The 21,669-nt window shown below is 42.4% G+C and overlaps 1 protein-coding gene across 1 annotated transcript in view; it reads left to right on the plus strand.

Annotated features, from left to right (window-relative positions):
• The window catches only part of TDRD12 (tudor domain containing 12), a 309,334-nt gene that overhangs the window by 281,317 nt on the left and 6,348 nt on the right, over nucleotides 1-21,669 (plus strand). The window contains exons 25-30 of the mRNA XM_030204408.1: nucleotides 216-388; nucleotides 4,756-4,853; nucleotides 8,915-8,975; nucleotides 11,133-11,246; nucleotides 11,342-11,495; nucleotides 11,603-11,669. Of these exons, the coding sequence (XP_030060268.1) occupies nucleotides 216-388; nucleotides 4,756-4,853; nucleotides 8,915-8,975; nucleotides 11,133-11,246; nucleotides 11,342-11,495; nucleotides 11,603-11,669 (667 nt within the window). The remainder of the gene's footprint in view (nucleotides 1-215; nucleotides 389-4,755; nucleotides 4,854-8,914; nucleotides 8,976-11,132; nucleotides 11,247-11,341; nucleotides 11,496-11,602; nucleotides 11,670-21,669) is intronic.

A 21,669-nucleotide genomic window follows, 5' to 3' on the forward strand; every position in this document is an offset into this window, starting at 1 on the left:
CAATTTCTTTTTTCCCTTGGATTTGTAATTGTAGTTCTTATGTTTTTTTTTCTTTGTGTGCCATTCCTTATTAAACAGATCTAAAAAAAACTGCCACATTAGCTTTAAGCACACATTAACTTCTATATTAACTGCTTAATGCAGTTTAGTGAAACATGCCCTAAGATTTCCTGTAAATGAATGATTTACTTACTGCTTATTTTCCTCAATCCAAGGTCCGAGTCACGAAACTGACAGACTTAAAAACATTCATAAATGAGTACAATGTTCGTACTGAGATTATATCCACTGGAATGGGGATTGATAATCCAGAACATATGGAACGACTAAAAGAACTTTGCAGAGAAGCACACTTGTTACCTGATGAGAGCAGCACCTCTCAGGCATTGTAGGTGATAAACTATTTTAATTGTAATTTTAAAAATGTGGCTTTGTTTTACATCTTTCTAAGCTTTATTTGTAGAAATTTTGCCTAATTACTTATTTTATTTACTAGCCGTTGAGCCCGTAAAAACGGGCTAGTATAGGAAGGGGGGGGTTGAAAGCCCCCCCCCCCCCCGCCGCCGAGTTCGCTGCTGCCGCTCCCCCTCCGAGTTCGCCCCCCCCCCCCCGGAGCCGTCGCCACCTACCTTCCACCCGGTCGGGCCCTCGCTCCGCTATTGAAACAGCGAGGGCACGCAGCACACAGCTCTACTGCTGAGCTGCCATGGCCTTCCTTCTTCTTCTCTGCCTGTGTCCCGCCCTTGTGTGACGTAACGTCGTCGAGGGTGGGACACAGGCAGAGAAGAAGAAGGAAGGTCGATGGCAGCTCAGCAGAGCTGCATGCCCTCACTGTTTCAATAGTGGAGCGAGGGCCCGACCGGGTGGAAGGTGGGTGGCGGCAGCGACTCTGGGTGGGGGGAGTGTTAGCGACAGCGGTGTCCCTCGCAAATGTGCAGTAGAGACCCTCTCTGTTCTGCCCCGTCATCACGTATTGACGCGGGGGCGGGGCAGAGAGGGTCTCTACTGCACATTTGCGAGTGAGTACGACACTCGCCATTTATATATATTGATTTATTTGGATTTTGCCTCACACCTTTTTCAGTAGTAGCTCAAGGTGAGTTACATTCAGGTACATTGGATATTTACTTCTACAGTGAATAAAATTAGTAAATTTGTATGAGATATAAACCACTTCTGCACGTATGTGTCTCTTTAGGCAAAGCATTTTTAAGTCATAAATGTATATAATTTGAAACAGCTGTGACCATTCCAGGCTTGTCTTTGTCCCTCTTCATAATAACATAACTATATAATAGTTGCACAGACATTTACTGGATAAAAACGTGAAAAGCTAGATTCCTTTTATACACACACACACACACATACTGGTGGTTGGGAGGCGGGGATAGTGCTGGGCAGACTTATACGGTCTGTGCCCTGAAGAGCACAGGTACAAATCAAAGTAGGGTATACACAAAAAGTAGCACATATGAGTTGTCTTGTTGGGCAGACTGGATGGACCGTGCAGGTCTTTTTCTGCCGTCATCTACTATGTTATCCAGTTCCCCTCCCTCAGCAAAATGGAGAGGAGCCAAGCATAGTAATTACCAACTGCAGGCAAGGTTATGGTCCTCTCTGGAAATCAGTTCTTGGACTCATGCTATCAGGCAGTCCACTGTCTGGGATATTATACAACGATGGGGCCAAGCTAGCCCAGACAGCAGACAGAAATAAGGTATGCCAGAGAAGTTCTGTGATGTGTCATGACCATATTTGGTGTTACTTGTCTGCTACCTCACCAGAATCATTAGCCTAGATGGCATGTGGATCCCAGTTGTGTTAGAGAAATCCTCAATTGACACCCTGACAGTAGTTGTGGTTCTCCTAGTTGCCAGTCAGGAGTGACTGAGGGCTGCCTCCTCCTCTTAATACAGAGTACCCCACTGTAATGGACTTAATTGCAACCCCCACCTTCACCTACCAGCTAGAAGCTGTGATAGCCATAGATAAGAACTCTATAATCCAACACCCCACAGGCCATCTTTGGATGCCTGATGCTTAATTCTGTCCCCCTATCATGTTGAACAGGTGGATACCATCTAGTCTGTGTCTGTTAAAATAGTGGCACTTGGTCATACCTGAAATATCTGCCAGTGCTGCACAAGAAGTTGTCCACCTTCATCCTAGACTCTACCCTCTACATCTCCACAGATGCACTGGTGCCATCAGCAATATGGGACAAGCTGAACCACAAGTTGCAGGTTCTGATTACCTTGAAATTGAAGAGCACAGAACACCATGTCAGTACTGATATTTACCAATTGCGGTCTTGATTCCAAGATAAATTACCTCAAGGTGAATCACTTCAAAGAAATTTAAAGCTACATCTGTATGCATGCAGTGGGGACCAACTAGGGCTGGATCATCCTCTATTTTCCAACATACCGTTAATAGCTTTACTGAAATGCATGCCCTTTTTCGGTGGAGCCAACAAATAAATACTATAGATTAATCACTTCTTTATATTCATTGTATCACTGTATTGAGTCACCAGCATTTAGTGTGTACAAGCTGTGGTTACTGTCTGAGTACTAATAATGCTCTTGTCTTGCCCTTAAATCAGGGGAAAGATTTGTGTGGACCACAAAGTGTGGGGCACCAGTGGGCTCCACATACAAATTTTTTGTGTTCACCTTGAACAGAGTTGTATTCACCTTGAACAGGAGTTTCAGAGCCTCTACTAGTGCAAGCAGTGTAGCTTTGCTCAGCTGGTCAACCATGGACCACTGAATGTTTAGAGCCCCAGGTCATGGTCTCGGCAACACTTGCCGTCTTTGCTTACTTGCGAACTACTGAGAGGCCCATTACATTCAGACTAGTGCTGCCAGCACAGATCTCTAGACCTTAATCGTGTCAGAGTCTAATGAACTGCTGCCTCACCCGGGCTGAGCAACTCCATGACAGCCAAATCCATCCCAGCCATGTTTAAAACTGCCATGAATCTGATAACCTGGCCACCCTTGTACCTTAACAAAGGAAAATGATTTCCTCTCTGCAAGTATGTTTCTCTTCTGCTTGAGAAACATTGCTGACCATTGAACAGCGTGCAATGAAACACCAGCCACTTATTGCAGGTAAGGAAGCTCATCACACAACTAAATCTGAATGTGCACCCTCTACATGGCCAAAGCAAATTAACCTTTGGAGTATGAAACTGCACTAAAATTAATCTTTGGTAAGAGAAAATCAGATCATGTAACACTTCTACTGAGGAGCCTTCATTGGCTTCCAATGGAGGACTGCTGTAAATGGCAACCGCAAGCCACATTGAGCCTGCAAATCAGTGGGAAAATGTGGGATACAAATGCTACAAATAAAATAAATAAATTTAAAGTGCACAGGCTTTGTTATGGCTTTACTCCGAATACCTGGTGAGTTTGCGTGCTGTTAGGAAGACAGGTCGCTCATTTAAGTCAAGATGTCAAGTAGAAATCGATTCATGAAATGGGTTTTGCGTAGAGTTCAGCACAATGCTGGAATTCCCTACCTCTTGAACTGAGATTGACGTCAAATTATTTGAAGTTCCACATGTTATTAAAAACATATTTACTTTCAACATATTTGTAATTAATAGTCGCATTATCCAATTTTGGTAATTTGGAAGTTTGTTTTTGTTGATGTTATTTCTTAGGATTGGCCAAGTCTTTCTTGTATATCCGCACTGATCCAGAAATGGTTTGTAGCGGAATATAAATTGTATTGTATTGTCTTGAAGATAGACCCATTGAATAAGGAAAGATAATTAATAGTCCTGCGTCAACGCCCAGAACATGCCTAATAGGTATAATGCTGTTCAGCTTTGAGACCCCTTATATTGTTAAGTCGTCTTGATCCCATTATCTCACTCAGACCTTGATTGGTATCACATGGACGTCAAGGAGAATAGGAATGGATCCAGATACCCTCTGGCCAGCTGGTAGTCCACCTGGCCGTCCGACCCCCTCTAATTGTACTGTTTGCACACAGCATTTAAGTTCATTTTCCAAGCATAGACTTTGAGTGCAAGGTGAGTAGTTATCTATGGTATCCTTGCACATACCTTGGTTTGACATCCATTTCTGAAAAAAAAAGCAGCATTCAGGGGTTACATGACTTAAACCCGAGGACTCAAGTTTTATGTTTTCTCTCACCGTCTTTCAAACATGCACCTCTCTCCTACAGTAAATATGACATATATTGGAACAATAATCTGGTGAGAGTCTGAAAACATTTTTGCATTTTAGCCTATGTGTCAGTAGAAGCAGACGTGTTTCAGGACTAGTATTTTTTTTTTTTTTTTTTTATTTTGCTCACACCTTTTTCAGTAGTGGCTCAAGTTGAGTTACATTCAGGTACACTGGGTATTTCCCTGTCTGGCTTACAATCTAAGTTTGTATCTGAGTCAATGGAGGGTTAAGTGACTTGCCTAAGATCACAAGAAGCATCAGTGGGATTTGAACCGGCCACCTCTGGATGTCAAGACCAGCGTCCTGTAACCACTAGGCCACTCCTCCACTGCTAGGCTTTGTAGTCATAGGTGCAAATGTTAAGAGCTTACTTTAATTCTGTGTGAACTACATTTTCAGCATCTTAAATGTTAGTTTTACTAAAATAACTACATACTAATTTTACACTATACAGTTGATGATTTAATGGTTTCCAACAGATGGACTAAGCTGCATTGATTGTATTGAAAGCCATGGTATTAAAGAATTTTTTCTTTTCCTTTTATAGAATTCCAGCCTTCACATCAGACATTATAAAACTTAATCCAGCAAGTGACAATGCTAGGAATGGTGTTTCAGAAACAATATCTGAAAACAAAGTATGTGGTGAGTATATAAACATTTCCTTTCAAACAATTTAAAAGTTGGCTATTAAGTTCATTCACTATTTTTATCTTCAGCCAGTATATCATTGTAAGAGGTATGAATATTGAAGCAAAACTATTTTAAGATTTTACAATGACTTGTTAAAAGAATGATATTTGATCATTTTGTGACAGGTTGTATGCTACTGGATTTAATTTTTTGTGTGTAATATTAACATATTAAGATTATAGATGATAGAATATAGAAAGGGGTGTAGTCTCACACTAAAAGGCCAATAGTAAACCCTTTTCACTCAAAAAACCCAATTTATCCACTTATTTTAACCCATGTGCAGACGAAAACTTCAATAAATTAACCCATATTTCACCTCTGTTCTTGCAGCTGATTTTGAAAATGGGAGAATAAGAGACATTGTATTTTATAGTAGCTATGTAATGAAATTAACTATATTATAGTAGCTATGCAATGAAATGAGCATGCTCCCCAGCATACCACTGTTGCATAAACAACACAGTGATGTGAACCTGTGTGCAACTACTCTAGTATCTGCTCAGTTTTTCAGCATGGTTATGTTCAGTGCTCTGTGGTTTCTAATCTGCAGATCTGACCAGGTTTTGGGTTGCTCTGTTTGAGATTTTTCTTGGTCTTCCAGGTCTAGCCTTGACTTCAAAAGTTTTGTGTAACTTCCATTTCCTATCAATGTATCTGACAGTTGAAATTACTAGTCTGAAGCTTTCAGAGATTTTTTTATAACTATCCTGTGCTTAGTAAGCATGATTTATCTTTATTTTCAAACATTTCAGTAGCTGTTTAGAGAAGTCTATGGTTGCTTAAAGTAAACGGAAGAGCGAGCGGTCACAAGCTCAAAGCTTAGAGTCAGATTGTTCAATCGTGGAATTATCTTCATCGACTAATTGAAGGCCTAATGAGTTATTACCCAATATCAAAAGATCCCAACAAAAAATCGAATGAAATCACTAGCTACTGCCCAGTAGCATCGATCCCACTGGTGGTCAAACTGATGGAAAGCATGGTAACCAAACAACTTACTGATTATATAAACAAATTCACAATATTACATGAATCACAATCAGGATTTTGCCCCCTCCATAGCACTGAAACAGTACTAATTACCCTCCTAGCCAAATTCAAGCAGGAAATAGCAACAGGCAAAAGCATACTTCTCCTACAATTTGACATGTCCAGCGCATTCGACATGGTAAACCATAAAATACTACTAAGACTCCTAGATTACTTCGGACTGGTGGACACATACTTAGTTGGATCAAGGGTTTCCTAACCACTAGAACATATCAAGTGAAATCAAGCTCAAACATATCACCACCGTAGAAAGCAGACTGCGGAGTACCTCAAGGATCACCACTATCACCGATCCTTTTCAACCTAATGATGACCCCACTAGCCAAATCCTTATCCAACCAAGGCCTTAACCCTTTCATCTATGCAGATGATGTCACAATATACGTTCCTTACAAATGTGATCTGACAGAAATCACCAACAAAATCAAGCTCAGCTTGAATATCATGGACTCATGGGCAAACACATTTCAACTAAAATTCAACACAGAAAAAACACACTGTCTCATCCTCTCATCCCAATACAATATGTACAAACCCACAAACATAAACACCCCAGATTATACCCTCCCTATCTCAGACAGCCTGAAATTTCTCGATGTTACAATCAACCGTAACCTCACACTAGAGAACCAAGTGAAATCTACAACAAAGAAAATGCTCCACTCAATGTGGAAACTCAAACACGTGAAACCATTCTTCCCGAGGGAAACATTTCGCAACGATACAATCAATGGTACTAAGCCATGTAGACTACTGCAACGGAATTTATGCGGGATGCAAAGAATAAATTATAAAGAAACTTCAGACCGCTCAAAACACGGCAGCCAGGCTTATATTTTGAAAAATGTGATTCAAAAGTGCCAAACCCCTCCAAGAAAAACTGCACTGGCTCCCAATCAAATAACGTATTGCACCCTGGTTCATAAAATTATCTACGACGAAGCCCCGGGATACATGACAGACCTCATAGACCTACCAACCAGAAACACAACAGGATTAACACGAACATACCTAAATCTCCACTACCCAAGCTGCAAAGGACTCAAATACAAATCAACCTATGCATCCAGCTTTTCCTACATAAGCACACAACTATGGAATGCATTATCAAAAACCATGAAAACAACTTATGATCACCTAAACTTCCGGAAATCATTAAAAACTAACCTGTTCAAAAAGACATACCCTACCGACCCAACTTAAATGCCTGTACCTGCAGCACAACGAAACCAAAGTTCGTAATGGACATATAATAACTCTTCCTCTCTACGATTCCCTAATGTGTTTGTACATACGAACCTTATTCTACCACAACATTACTGTATTTCTTCATACCGAAATTGGCGAACGCCTTTACTGTACTATGTAAGCCACATTGAGTCTACAAATAGGTGGGAAAATGTGGGATACAAATAAATATTAAACTATTTGGACCCTAGTAATAGGATTTTGGTGGAAAATAATAGTGAATCAACTTGAATGGTGTCCAACATTTTCAAAATGAAATATTCACTTTATTATTAATTCCAGTGCATTAAAATCAGCAAATATATAATTGTTTATGTACATTGCAGAAAGATTTCATGTTTAATTTTGGATCATGTACAGGTTTTCTCAGTTTCTGTTCACTTAGGGATTTATTCATACATCCAGTTTAACCAGTCAGTAGAGAGGGCTGCTTAAACTTTAATGCAAAAATCTAAGTCCCTATTTGATCTTAAAAAGTCTTTCCTGTCAAATAACTACATTTGTCTAAACATATGGTAACTGGTTCCCTTTCAACTTTAATGGAGTGTGGTTCCACAGTTTTGGAGACACTCCCAAAAAGGGAGACCTTGTTTTATTTCGTATTGGATTTAGATCATGCTTTTTCAGTTGTAGCTCAAGATGAATTATATTGCAAGTACACTGGCATCCCTGATTCTCGGTTTGCTGATCTAACCACCAGGCTACTTCTAGTGGTTTCATCCTGAGGGATTTAGTGAAAGGTAACACCAGATTCCGTAACTGGCGCTAATGTAATATAGCACCTGATCTGGAATATGTTTTGAGGTATCGGATAACCAGACCAATCTGATAAAAATGAATGCTAGACAAGGTAAATCATTTTAAACTAAATAAGATCCTACAAAGGTGGCCAATTTAGAGAAACAATTAGGAGTAGTCCTCTCCTGACAGGTACTAAGAATAAACACTTTTGTTGCAGTATTTTGGGTCATCTGAAGTTCAGCGAGTTTTCTGCATATATAGAATTAGAACAGTTTTAAAGATGCATTGATAATTGTTCAAGCACTTATTCACAGAGCAAAAAGAGGGTAGTAAGTTGTGTCAGGGCTATCTGGTACTCACTGTGTATTTCTTCTAGAAAAAATTATCAGCGCATTAAGGCATCTTTTTATGAGAAATATTTTCTGAAACTAGACAAAATGATAATTTTAGAAATAATTGTCCATTAATTATTTGTTTTGCCATAGGAGTGGACTTGGCAGTAACTATCTGTCTTTTTTTCTGTATTCAGAATAAATGTAGATAAAGATATAATTCTGAATATATATCAATATGCATTGATCAATTTAAGAAAAGAAAACTGAGCAGTTATCTATATATATAAAAGGCACCACTGAAGCCTCCAGCCGGAAGTGTGAAGCGCCAGAGATATCCGGTTTCCCCATGAGTGAAGGAAAACACAGAGGGGGAGGGGAGAGAGATGCCCTCACTCTCTCTGTAACACAAACACAGAACAGCAGGAAACTTAACACTGAAGCACTGGACTCGGAGGAGGGAGGGGAGAGAGGGCAGAGGGCAGGGACACACACTCCCACATGCACACTCTGAAGAAAACCTTGCTAGCCCCCGTTTCATTTGCATCAGAAACGGGGTTTTTTTTTACTAGTTTATTTATAATTGTCTATATTACAACAGTGGTTGTCTTTTTTTTTTTTTCCTCATTTCTCAAGTAGACAAAGCAGATGACCCTGAAAGTAAAAGAGCAGCAATTGTTACACAGTCTACTCTTAAAAGGTACTGTAATTTCTTCAACTTAAAATAAGAGAATATTTTCTTGGTTTGTATTTGTTATCACATTACTTTTAATATTTATATCTCACACTAGCCTCAGGAGTTAAGTGTGGCTAACAATTCACCAAGGATGAGACAAAAGACAACTAAACAGACTTGGCAAATTACAAAGTTCCTCACTAATTATCTGGTTTTTATATGTATTTCTGGAATAAAAATGTTTTCAATGATTTTTAAAATTTTATAGAATTAATTTGAAAACTTATGTCAGCTGGTAACTTTATTAAGGAAAATGTTGCTTTGTAAACAGTCATCTTACAGGCTAAAGATGAGATTGATATATAGTTATGTGAAAAAGTATTTGTGCCCCTCCTGATTTCCTCTATTGTTTAACATATATCATACCTAATAGTTTCAGATCTATAAACAAGATGTAATATTAGACAAAAGCAACCTGAGTAAACACATAACCCAGTTTTAAATTTATTGCAAGATTTATTTGAGGAACAAAGTTATCCAACACTCATATCACCCATGTGAAAAAGTAACTGCCCCTTAGTTAACTCAGTTAACCAACTGACCAAATTTAAATCATTAGATTCAGCTGATTGAACACAGCCAGGCTTGATGGCAGCCAGCTCTGTTGAATCTAAACTTCAGTATATATTGAACCTTACTATGAGAATAAAGTAGACACCACAAAGTTTCTACAAAACCACTATGTTGGTACCAAAGAAAACTCCAGATGAGAAAAAGTAATGCTGAAATATATATGTCTGGAAAAGTTTGCAAAACCGTTAATAAAGCTCTGGGACTTCAACGAAACACAGAGAAAGCAATTATCTGCAAATGGAGAATACTTGGAACAGTGGTGAATATTCCCAGGAGTGGCTGGCCTACCAAAATTACTCCAGGGTCACAGTGACAACTTATCCGGGAAGTTGCAAAACATCCCAGAACATCATCCAAAGAGCTACAGGCCTCTCTAGCCTCAGCTAAGGTCAGTGTTTATGACTCCACAATAAGAAAGAGACTGGGCAAAATCAGAATTCATGGGTGAGTAGCAAGGTGGAAATTGCTGCTGTCCACAATTAACTCAATGCTCCTCTCACATTTGCAAAAACACACCTGGATGATCCCCAGGCCTTTTGGGATGATGATCTGTGGAGAAACAAGTCAAAAGTGGAACTCTTCGAACAATACAGGTCCCATTATGCCGGGCATAAAGCAAATAGAGCATTCCACAGTAAGATGATCATACAAACATTCAGACGTGGTGGTGTGGGGATGTTTTCCTGCTCTGAACCTAGGAAAGCTTGCCATTATTGAAGGAGATGAGATTGAAGCATAATTGGGGTTATACAGGAAGACAGTCATCCAAATCACAAAAACAAGTCTATATCTGAATGGCTGAGGAGAAACAAAATTAAACTTTGAGTGGCCTAGTCAGTCCTGACTTGAACTCTTGGAGATGTTGTGGTAGGACTTGAAACAAGAGGTTCATGCACGAAAACTTACAAATGTGTGTGAATTAAAGCAGTTCTTCAAAGAAGAGGTGGGTTAAGATTCCTCAAAAGCAATGTGAAAGACTGATGATAAATTATAGGAAGTGTTTTGGTGGAAATTATTGCTGCTAAAGGTGGTTCAACCAGTTCTAAAGTTTAGGGGGCTGTCAATTTTTCACATGGGTGATATGGGTGTTGGGTAGTTTTGTAATTACATAATTTAAAAACTCTGTTGTGTTACTTGGGTTCCCTTTGTCTAATATTACATTTTTTTTAAAGATCAGAAGCCATTCAATGTGACACATATGCAACAGGGGAAATTCCTGAGGGGGACAAACTTTTTCACATCACTAAATTAGGCTAGCTTAATAATCCATCCATATTGCAGAGATTTGCATTTGTGTGATTTACTAACTAATCAAAGGACTCAAAGACAGTTAAGGGTTTGGTGCCATGTGATTATTTCTTTTTCTCCTCTTCCTTCTGTCTTCCATATCCTATCATGGTTGCCAAGAAGTGATGGGGCATGTTTCATTTGGATCAGAATCTTAAGTGTTGGAATATAACTGATCAAGAATAAAGATTATTTTTTCCTAAAAGAGGTTTGGCAAAGCAAAATTTCTGTATACTAACTAGATTGGATTTTTTTTTTTAGCCTTCACCCACAAATAAAATGGTTTCAAAAGGAAGACACCCTTACCTTGAAGATAAAAATAACTTGTGATACAGACCCCAAAGCCACATTTTTCATGGATAGAGTTATATTTAGGTAAGACTTAGGATTCTTGGTTTCTAAACAATATTAACAAACTTACGTTATCTTTTTGTTTTCTACATTTAATTTATCTTTCTTTTTCAATTCAGTGCTCATTCAGGAGAAAAATATTATTTGGCTGACTTGGAACTGAGTGGTAATATAATAGCAAAGAAATCGTTATGTGTAATCAAACAAGGAGAGCCAGTTTTAATTCTTACAAAAGCTGAAAAAGGAGCCTGGAGTAGCTTATTAAAAGAAAAGGTGAGTCAACCAGGCTAATATGCTTTTTAAAAAGTGCTACAAGTTATGTTGAAGCATTTATTTAAAGGTTTTTTTTGTTTGTTTGTTTGTTTTGCCATTCTTAATAGAATCCAAATATATATTTTGATTTTGAACACTGGGAAGATTCTGAAGATGGTGGTCGGTTTCCTTTTGGTAAGGGAATTAGCATTAAATCTGCAATAAAATATATATATATTGAAAGGCATTGACTTATAACATTTATTATGTTTTAATCATTAATATTTACTTTGTATTTTGCATTAGAAATTTTTTTTTTAAAAACCTCTCCCTGCCCTGTACTGCTTGCTTATATTACAGATGCACCTATTTATTATTGCATTAATTAAAAAAAAAGAAATTTAAAAAATGATGCCATATTTAAAACAGGTCATTTGAATGCTTGACAGTAACTGACTATGTTATATAAGATTGACCTGTGTGTTGAGGACAACACCTAGTAGTAATACTGTAAGTTTTATCTTCAAAGCTGCCATCTATCTTGAGTAAAATTAACTGTTGCAGTAAGATCATAACACACGAGTCATCTGCAGAGTTTGTAATTCAGGGATTTTTAAAAGCTGAGATTTTTTGAAATAGAAATGCGGTATCAATTCATTTAGGGCCCCTTTTACAAAGCGATGGTAAAACAAATGCGGGCTTAAAAAGGAAGTACTGCCAGGCTAATGCAGCAACCCGACGGTATTTCCTACCCCCAGCAAGCCATCATTACAGATGCTACAAAAATATATTTATTTTTGTAGCTCCGTTGCATTCCCATCGGTAATCGGGCAGTGCCGCGCTCTGCCCGGTTAGCGCTGGAGCCCTTACTGCCACCTCAGTGGGTGGTTGTAAGAGCTTCACTTGCCGCATGGCCATTTCTTTTAAAAAAGAAATACCTATCTTTTACCCGCTGCTGTAAAAGGGGGCCTTGGCACACGTCAAAAACACACAAACCCCAGTGCAGGCTCCCTTTTGCCACAGCTTGGTAAAAGGGGCCCTTAGTGCGGTATCTCTGTAACACCTTCAGGTTGTATCCCTAATGGATCTTAACTATTACTAAATTAAGAGTTGTTTTCCTCTTGGTAAATTACATACTTTTCCAATGAGTTAAACATATAGGTGCCGTCTTGAATAATGTACATTCTTTAGATCAGAGTATAAATTGGAAATAATTGCTCTGAATGACTCTCTTAAATTCTGACGTACGTCAAGGATCAGCTCTTTCTGCAATTTTGTATAATTTATATCTGGCTCTGCTTTGCCAGTTGCTTGCAAGATTAGGAGATCAGTTTATAGTGTATGCTGATAATGTACAGTTTTCTTTCTGTCAGTATCTTCAACGATTCTGAATGCTTTTCATAGAATTGTGACTTGTCTGGGGGCAATAGAGGAGTGGAAAAGAATCACTTCCTGTTTGAAGAGCTTGAAATGGTTACCGGTACAATGGAAAATACTGTACAAGTTGTCGACTATGATTCATCAAGCTATTTATCATGACTCTGCCCACTACTTGAAAACTATTGTACAGCTATATATGCCATCTCAAGCTTTGCACTGTGAGAACCAGCATTTGCTTGTAATTCTTGCATTACAGCTTGTACGTTTGGAAATCACAAAGATGGGAACTTACTCTATAAGCTTAAATGTGAATCCAGTAAATCAGCATTTCGGAAACACTTAAAATACTTTTTATTGCTTAAGGCCTTTTACAATTCTGATTGATGCTGTAGTGATCTGTTTTTGAGTTCTTTCATTATTTATATTTGTTTACTGTATTTTTTTATGAATGTTTTGTTTCTAAAAATAATAAATCTAAATCTAACTTATAAGCAGTCCATTATTATTAAGATAGAGCTTTTGTTTATTGAGCAGAGCACCCTCTGAAGAAGCAATTTAGGAGCCATTAGTTACGTATAGTATCTCAAACATTTTGCTTGAGAGGTTTCTGTCCATGAAGCCACAGGTTAGGGAAGGGATTTGGTATGCTTATTTTAAAATTTTGCTGCTTCATAAGCCAAAATTATATTTGCCTTTGGAAGTTTTTTGAGTTCACATTCAACTTATAGTGTTTTTTCAACTGATTGGAAGGCCCGAGTCGACGTCAAGACGAGGAGGGGAAGGAGATTTGATTTTTTTTTTTTTACAAGCAGGGCACGAGGCGCTGCCTGTGACGCTGCTTCGCCGGTTTTTTAAATGTGCGGCGGAGCACCCCCCACCGGCACCCGGGGCGGACCGCCCCCACCGCCCCCCCTTTGGTACGCCACTGTTGATACTCATGTACCAAGAATTGCAGTCCAAGACTAAGAAAATTAATTGTTTTGGGTGTCACAGGCTTGATTAGAAAGAATTTCAAGCACACCTGGTACCACTTATGAACTCCAGAGGGAAGCTCTCTTTGGCACAATGTAATTGCTATGGTGAGTGTAAACATACCCTGGCTTAAGATTGAAATTCATTTCTGCTACGGTATATGCTAAACTAACCCATTTGGAGACATTTCTCTTCAAGCAAAGCATGGTGATGCCTCTTGAGGGAGCGCTTTTCAGGACCAGAGAGCACTTCTTTTGGTTATATATTTTTATTTCTTTTAAATGTTTGTATTATTTTGAACTGCCTTGATTATGTCACTGAAAAGGCTAGCATCAAATTTTAACAAACTTTAAAACAATCTAGGAACTTATGATTTTGGATAAGATATTTTGAAATGTGTAAAAAAGGACTTAAAAATCTTTTTTTCTATCACATAAATCATAAAATTCTACTACTTTGTCTTGTGTGATCACCATCCTTCTCTTCCTCTGTTATCCCTCCCACCTACCTTTTCCATGAGACTATCATGGGAGCACTTTTATATATTCTCTTATTGTCATCTGCTTGTACGGTCCTGGCCTGAGCAATTAGGTTTTGGTCTCAAAAAGCTAGTCAAAGTATTAAATTAGTCCAATAAAAATGTATCACTATTTTCCTTTTTTGTTTTATTTTTATTCATAAACCATCATTACAGATACCCTACTGGCTGAAAAGGTGGCTTTATTAGTTATATTAGGATCATACCAAGGTCATACGGCAGAGAAAGTTATGTTTCACTTAAACATATCCCATAAGTGCTCTTCATAGTAGCAGCTCTTCATCTAGAAGAGTATGTAAACATTAGGTCTTAGTTACATATAACTCAGTTACATAGGACTCATACACAAAGTTTCATCATAACAAATTGGTTCTCCGAACTCACCCCAAGATTTTAACCACGGTGGTAGCACCTTTCTATATAAACATGGAAATAGTGTTTGCTATGTTCAGTCTAAAGCTTCACTAGAAACCACCTGAGTTATAAAGAGCTCTTCGTGTCCTTTCACCCCAACAGAATTATAAACCATAAGCAGAATTGCCATTCCAGTCGCCAAATGAACTTGAGCAAATTGGCCAACAAACTGCATTTAATTTTGTTATGAGCAAATGCAAATCTCCTAAGATCAAGGCCACTGCAACCACTGTTGCTCTTCTGAAATCTGCATCACTGGATATTATTTGTAAACTATCAACCTGATCCTTGCTTCATAATTTTACCTCACACTGTTGTTGGACCAGGGCATTTGGTTGAGCTGTGCCTTCCAATTTTTGTGATGCTGCAACTCTTGAAATGTTTCTATATGCAATTTGCCCATAACAAGGCCATTAAGTGGAGGAGTAGCCTAGTGGTTAGGGTGGTGGACTTTGGTCCTGGGGAATTGAGGAACTGAGTTCAATTCCCACTTCAGGCACAGGCAGCTCCTTGTGACTCTGGGCAAGTCACTTAACCCTCCATTGCCCCATGTAAGCCGCATTGAGCCTGCCATGAGTGGGAAAGTGCGGGGTACAAATGTAACAAAAATAAATAAAAGACCAATCCATGGCTTAGGCGTCACCCAGTCCAGTTCCTGATTAACGCCTGCTTGTGGCAGAAAGGTATTATTGCTCATTGTAATAGGTGTTTTCCATGGCAGGATTGATTAGGCACACACTCTCCCACCTCCCTAGGGCCCGGTGTTCAAAAGTAAATGCGGGTGCTAGAGGCCATTAATGCCGTGCTAGCTCCCGCATTTACCTGCACAAAATGTTCAGAGGCCCAGAGCACAGGAGCAAACGAGCGTGCAGACGAACACAAGTAGCATGCTAATGTAGTCAAGCTCATCTTAATGAGGTCATTTTGTATTCCTCCCCAATACTCAGAAAAGAGCATCCAAAATAAAACTGCCTTACCACTGCAAAAAATAAAAAGAGGTCGGAGCAGGCGTTAGGGTGTTAGAAGAGAGGATTTCTCATGCTTGCATGTTTCTCTCATGCTTCTTCTGCCAGGTTTGATTGCTTTTGGAAACAGAAGGAAGGCCATGCAAGTCCTTAAATTCTGGTCGTGAGAAACAGTAGGCCCAAGTGAAAGCACACATTGGCATCTGTTTCCTGCATCTAAACATAAGCATCCAAGCAAAAAAAAAAAAAAACATTAACACATATTTAGGCCACAGAAAACAGACACCAGTGTGTGCTTTACGTTTGGGTTGTACCAGGCACAGGAGCCAAGCTTACCGGAGAACTCTTCTGCACATGTCAATCACAATCCTCCCGCTGAACTCCATAATGATCAATGCTATGAGCGTGCCTGTATTTGCATCTCATTAGTGTTGACCATTAGGTGATTGTTCTGCACTGTTCCGTTAGTATTTTTACAGCACTGTTTGGAACAGAGTCAGAGTGTTAAGCATTGGGGCCTAGGAGCTGCATTCCTTCTTGAGCTCTGGAATTAAGTAAGGAGATTGCTGCCTTCTATCTCTAGTTAGGGATTTTTACGTATGGGCTGCTTACCTGTAACAGATGTTCCCAGGCACAATAACTTATTAGTCCTCACAAAGTCAATCTGCATCCCTTAGGAGCTGGCTTTTCCTAACGCACTGTTTAATACAAAATTGAGATGATCTAGCATGACACTGTTTGCATGGGTGGGGGGGACCCAGTAATGTATCGTATCGTTTTCTTAGAGCTTTGCAATTTTCTACGTGGTCTCCATTAGATGATATCACCTACTTGTGAGGATAAATATCTGATGATATCCTGCAGCCCTGTGACATTCTTCAAAATATTTTTCCCCTTGGGGTTTTTTATTTTTTTGGGGGGGAGGGGTTGTTTGTATTTTTTTAAAACTGATTCTTTGGCCAAAGCTCCTTAATGGTTACCCTAGTTGGTTTTCTGCAGTTTTTCAAGGTTACTTTATTTTTCAATCTGTCTGCTGAGTTGAACTAGCTATAAGGAGAAATATTTAATAATCATTTCAGCTGGGTTGTGCCACATCATAGTTTGATTTTGCTTGGTTTTCCTTACTGTGTCTCAGAAGCAGGCCAGCGGTGTCGAGGTCTATCCAAATGTAGCCAAACAATGTCTACCGACTACTGCAAGTTTGACTAGAAGAGTGTGAGGTAAAGCCTCAGCAACTACTGCAGTGTCTGTCCTAAGATGTTGCCCAGAGTACTTTTGGCCAAGAAGTATAGGGTTAAGGCACCCTCTCAACACTAGCATCAAAGATCTGTTAAAAGAACCAAAGAGTAGTACAGATTATTGGTGTCTATTAAACTATCCTAAGGAGACCCTTGAACACTGGCGCCTGCCTCCTTGGTCTGAGGAGAGGCCCAGGAGTCTAGAGAAATCTTGCTCATCCAGTCAAGTCCAGGGGTCTAAGCACTTGAGCAAGGAGTTGAACAATCTGTGCTGATCACTGAGAAGACACTAAAATATATTCAGTTTTGGGTTTTTCTTAATTTTGTTAGGAAAAGCTAGTTTCATTAAAAATAAATAAAAATCCCACCTGTTCCTTCTTGTAGCTGTTAACCTTTTTCTGTTAGAAGCCTTTAGCTATGCAGTGTCACTTTTTTGACTAGATAAACCTGCAGCATGTCTTCAGCGAAAGCTAAGTTTATACATTCATAGTAGAAGTAAAGTTGTTTGATTGTAATGGATGTTTCCATATCATCAAGCTGATCAATCCATAGACTGGTGGGTTGTGTCCATCTACCAGCAGGTGGAGATAGAGAGCAAACTTTTGCCTCCCTATATGTGGTCATGTGCTGCCGGAAACTCCTCAGTATGTTCTCTATCTCAGCAGGTGGTGGTCACACACAGCAGCAGCTCTGGCTAGGCCTCCAAGCCTAATCCTTAGGTTTTGTTGAGGCCTGGGGTTGAGGGCTCTTTTGAGCAAGTGCAAACCTGGTGGTGCCAGGTCCCTCCTTTTCTCCCCCCTCCCGCTGGCTCCGTTTAAAAAAAAAAAAAAAAAAAATTTTAAACGTCTTTAAAGGCGTTTAATTCGACGTTTCTTTAAACGTTCATTGCAGCTACTCACTGGGACACCAGTTCGTTACAGCTCGGAGCGGCAAGCAGGTAATTTTACCTTTTTATAGCGGGCAGGGGGTTCCCCGATTCTTCTCCTCGTGGCATATGGCGTCGGAGGGCGAGGGCGCAAAGGGTCGCTCCCCGGATCGCTGGAGCGCTTCTAGAGGGGATGCGGGGGTTTTACAACCTGATTCGCCCTTGATGGGTGACAGTTTAGTGACCGATGAATGTCCCGGTCGTTCCTCCGGCGTGGCGGTTTTTTCCCGCCATAAACGCCCATCCCCCGCTCCTCGCCTCCGCCATCTTGGCCGGCCACGCGGCTCGGACGGCTTCTTCGTGGGCCGCCCTTGAGGTTGGAGACATTAATGCCATGAACGCCCTTAATTTGGGCGACGGCACAAAGCGGCTAAAGTTAAGCGCCGTTCTTCCCGCGCGGCTCCTTCACGGAGTTTCGCGCCGGACGCCATTTTGGATGCGCAGCATGTCTCTCCCCCGCTATTGCGAGCGCCGGTTGAGAGTGCGTCTAGGGCTGTTGCCCAGGCTGCGGAAGTGCACTGTCTGGGGGGTTTCTCCCCCGAGTTTGTTTTGCTGCTGCATCAGGCTTTCCTCATGCAAAACGCTGCCCCTGCTCCCTCTTCTGATAAAGAGGTTGAGGTTCCCAGAGGTAAACGCCCTCGGGTTGATTTCCAGGCCTTGGAGGACTTTGTCTCCTCCGATGTAGATGAGGGCAGCGTGTCTGAGGTCTCCCAACGGTCCTTTGCGGATTCCTTGGAGGAGATAGATCCCCGCTCGAATGGAGCGGATGACCCCTCTGCAGCGCGGCTTTTTAGCCCAGAGGATTTGCCCAACCTGTTGTTACAGGCCATGGACACTTTAAAGATTTCCTCTCCGGAGGACGTCTCTCCCTCAGCCCCTGTTGGCTCTGCCATTATGCTGGGGACGTAGCGCCCGCCTAGATCCTTCCACGTGCATGATGCCATGCACACCTTAATTGCGGCTCAATGGGATGTCCCGGAAACGAGCCTTAAAGTGGCTAGGGCTATGTCCCGCCTCTATCCTTTGGCTGTGAGTGAACGTGAGGCCTATCTGTGGCCTACCGTGGATTCTTTAATCACTGCGGTGACTAAGAAAACGGCGTTGCCGGTGGAAGGTGGCACGGCCCTAAAGGACGCCCAAGACAGAAGATTGGAGGCGGCCTTAAGGTCGTCCTTTGAGGCAGCTGCGTTAAGTTTGCAGGCCTCAGTTTGCGGCTCCTATGTGGCCAGGGCGTGCCTGACTATGGTGCAGCGGGCTTCCCCCTCGGATCTTTCCTTGAGGGCTGATTGGCCGGCCCTGGAATCGGGCTTAGCCTATTTGGCAGACTTGCTGTATGATGTCTTGAGAGCCTCAGCTAAGGGCATGGCTCAGACAGTCTCTGCGCGGCGGTGGCTTTGGCTGAAACATTGGTCTGCTGACCACGCCTCTAAATCCCGCCTGGCTAGATTGCCTTTTAAAGGCAAGCTGCTCTTTGGGGTCGAGCTGGACAAAATCGTGACCGATCTCGGCACGTCTAAGGGCAAGAAATTACCAGAGGTCAGGGCTCGGGCTAGTACTCGTCCCGGTACCTCCAGAGGACGGTTGCTGGAAGCCCGTCGGTACCGCCCGGGCAAGTCGGGTTCCTCTGCCCCCTCTTCCTTCAAGAGGAATTTCTCCCCCAAGCAGCATTCCTTTCGCAGAGACCGCCGTCCCGGAGGTGCTCCCTCCGGTCCTCCCCCAGGGTCTCGTACCCAATGACGGGGCCTTGGTCCACGCCCCAGTGCAGATTGGAGGACGGCTGTCCTCGTTTCTGGGCGAGTGGACCACTATAACTTCAGACGCGTGGGTGCTGGAAGTCATCAGAGACGGCTACAAGCTAGAGTTCTGCCAACCCTTAAGAGACGGGTTTGTACTCTCTCCCTGCAAGTCTCCGGTCAAGCTGTGGCAGTGCAGCAGACCTTGGACAACCTGATCCGCCTGGGTGCGGTCGTTCCGGTGCCAAAAAATCAGATTGGCAAGGGACGTTACTCCATTTACTTTGTGGTTCCAAAGAAAGGAGGTTCTGTCCGGCCTATCCTCGACCTCAAAGGGGTCAATCGGGCCTGGAAAGTGAGGCACTTTCGCATGGAGACTCTCCGCTCTGTTATAGCGGCAGTGAAGGCAGGAGAGTTCTTGGCTTCCTTGGACATCAAGGAAGCGTACCTGCATATTCCCATCTGGCCTCCTCTCCAACGCTTTCTGCGTTTTACAGTCCTGAGACGACACTTCCAGTTCAGAGCCCTCCCTTTCGGGTTGGCTACTGCTCCGCGGACCTTTTCCAAAGTAATGGGGGTCATAGCGGCCTTCCTGCTAAAGGAAGGAGTACAAGTCCATCCTTATCTGGACGTCTGGTTGATCCGAGCCCCCTCTTATGCAGAGTGCGGCAAAGCTATGGACCGGGTAGTTGCTCTGGTGAGGTCCCTGGGATGGATCATCAACTGGAAGAAGAGCCAGCTGCGCCCGACTCAGTCCCTGGAGTATCTGGGAGTTCGATTCGACACCCAAGTGGGCAGAGTGTTCCTGCCAGACAATCGGATTGTCAAGCTTCAGGCTCAGGTGGACTAGTTCCTAGTAGCCTCTCCTATTCGGGCTTGGGACTACGTGCAGCTGTTGGGCTCTATGACGGCCACGATGGAAGTAGTGCCCTGGGCCAGGGCTCATATGAGACCACTACAGCTATCTCTGCTGCTGCGCTGGACTCCGATGTCGGAGGATTATGCTGTGCGCCTTTCCGTGGACCCAGCAGTGCGCAAGGCGCTGAGCTGGTGGACGCAGACAGACAAGTTGTCTGCAGGATTGCCTCTGGTGACCCCGGAGTGGATTGTCGTCACGACAGATGCCTCTTTGATGGGCTGGGGAGCCCACTGCTTGGGAAGGACAGCGCAGGGGCTCTAGTCTCCTGCAGAGGCAAGTGGTCTATCAACCTCCTGGAACTCAGAGCCATTCGGTTGGTGTTATTGGAGTTCATCCCGGTACTGGTGTTGTAGCCTGTACGGGTCCTGTCGGACAATGCCACGGCTGTGGCCTATATCAACCGCCAGGGAGGTACCAAGAGCGCCCCTCTAGCCAAGGAGGCTATGAGTCTTTGCCAGTGGGCGGAAGCGAACCTGGAGCAGCTTTCAGCGGCCCACATTGCCGGAGTCATGAATGTCAAGGCGGACTTTCTCAGTCGCCATACCTTGGAGCCCGGAGAGTGGCAACTATCTGCTCAGGCGTTCTTGGACATCACGAAGCGCTGGGGCCAGCCGAGCCTAGATCTGATGGCGTCATCGGCCAATTGCCAAGTGCCGCGCTTTTTCAGCAGAGGACGGGACCCTCGATCCCTGGGAGTAGATGCTCTTCTCCAACAGTGGCCGACACAAGAGCTCCTCTATGTGTTCCCGCCCTGGCCCATGTTGGGCAGGGTGCTAGACCGGGTGGCAAAGCATCCCGGCAGGGTAATCCTGGTGGGTCCGGATTGGCCCAGACGTCCCTGGTATGCGGACTTGATCAGGCTCTCAGTCGACGATCCTCTGCGGCTGTCAGTGGAGCAGGGCCTGTTACATCAGGGTCCCGTGGTGATGGAGGATCCCTCTCCCTTTGGTCTTACGGCCTGGCTATTGAGCGGCAGCGTCTGAGGAAGAAGGGCTTCTCAGACAAGGTCATCGCCACTATGCTGAGAGCGAGGAAGCGCTCTACTTCTACTGCTTACGCCAGGGTTTGGCGTATCTTTGCAGCATGGTGTGAAGCAGGCTCACTTTCTCCC

The sequence above is a fragment of the Microcaecilia unicolor genome, chromosome 5 (genome assembly GCF_901765095.1).
Source record: "Microcaecilia unicolor chromosome 5, aMicUni1.1, whole genome shotgun sequence".
Taxonomy (NCBI): Eukaryota; Metazoa; Chordata; class Amphibia; order Gymnophiona; family Siphonopidae; genus Microcaecilia; species Microcaecilia unicolor.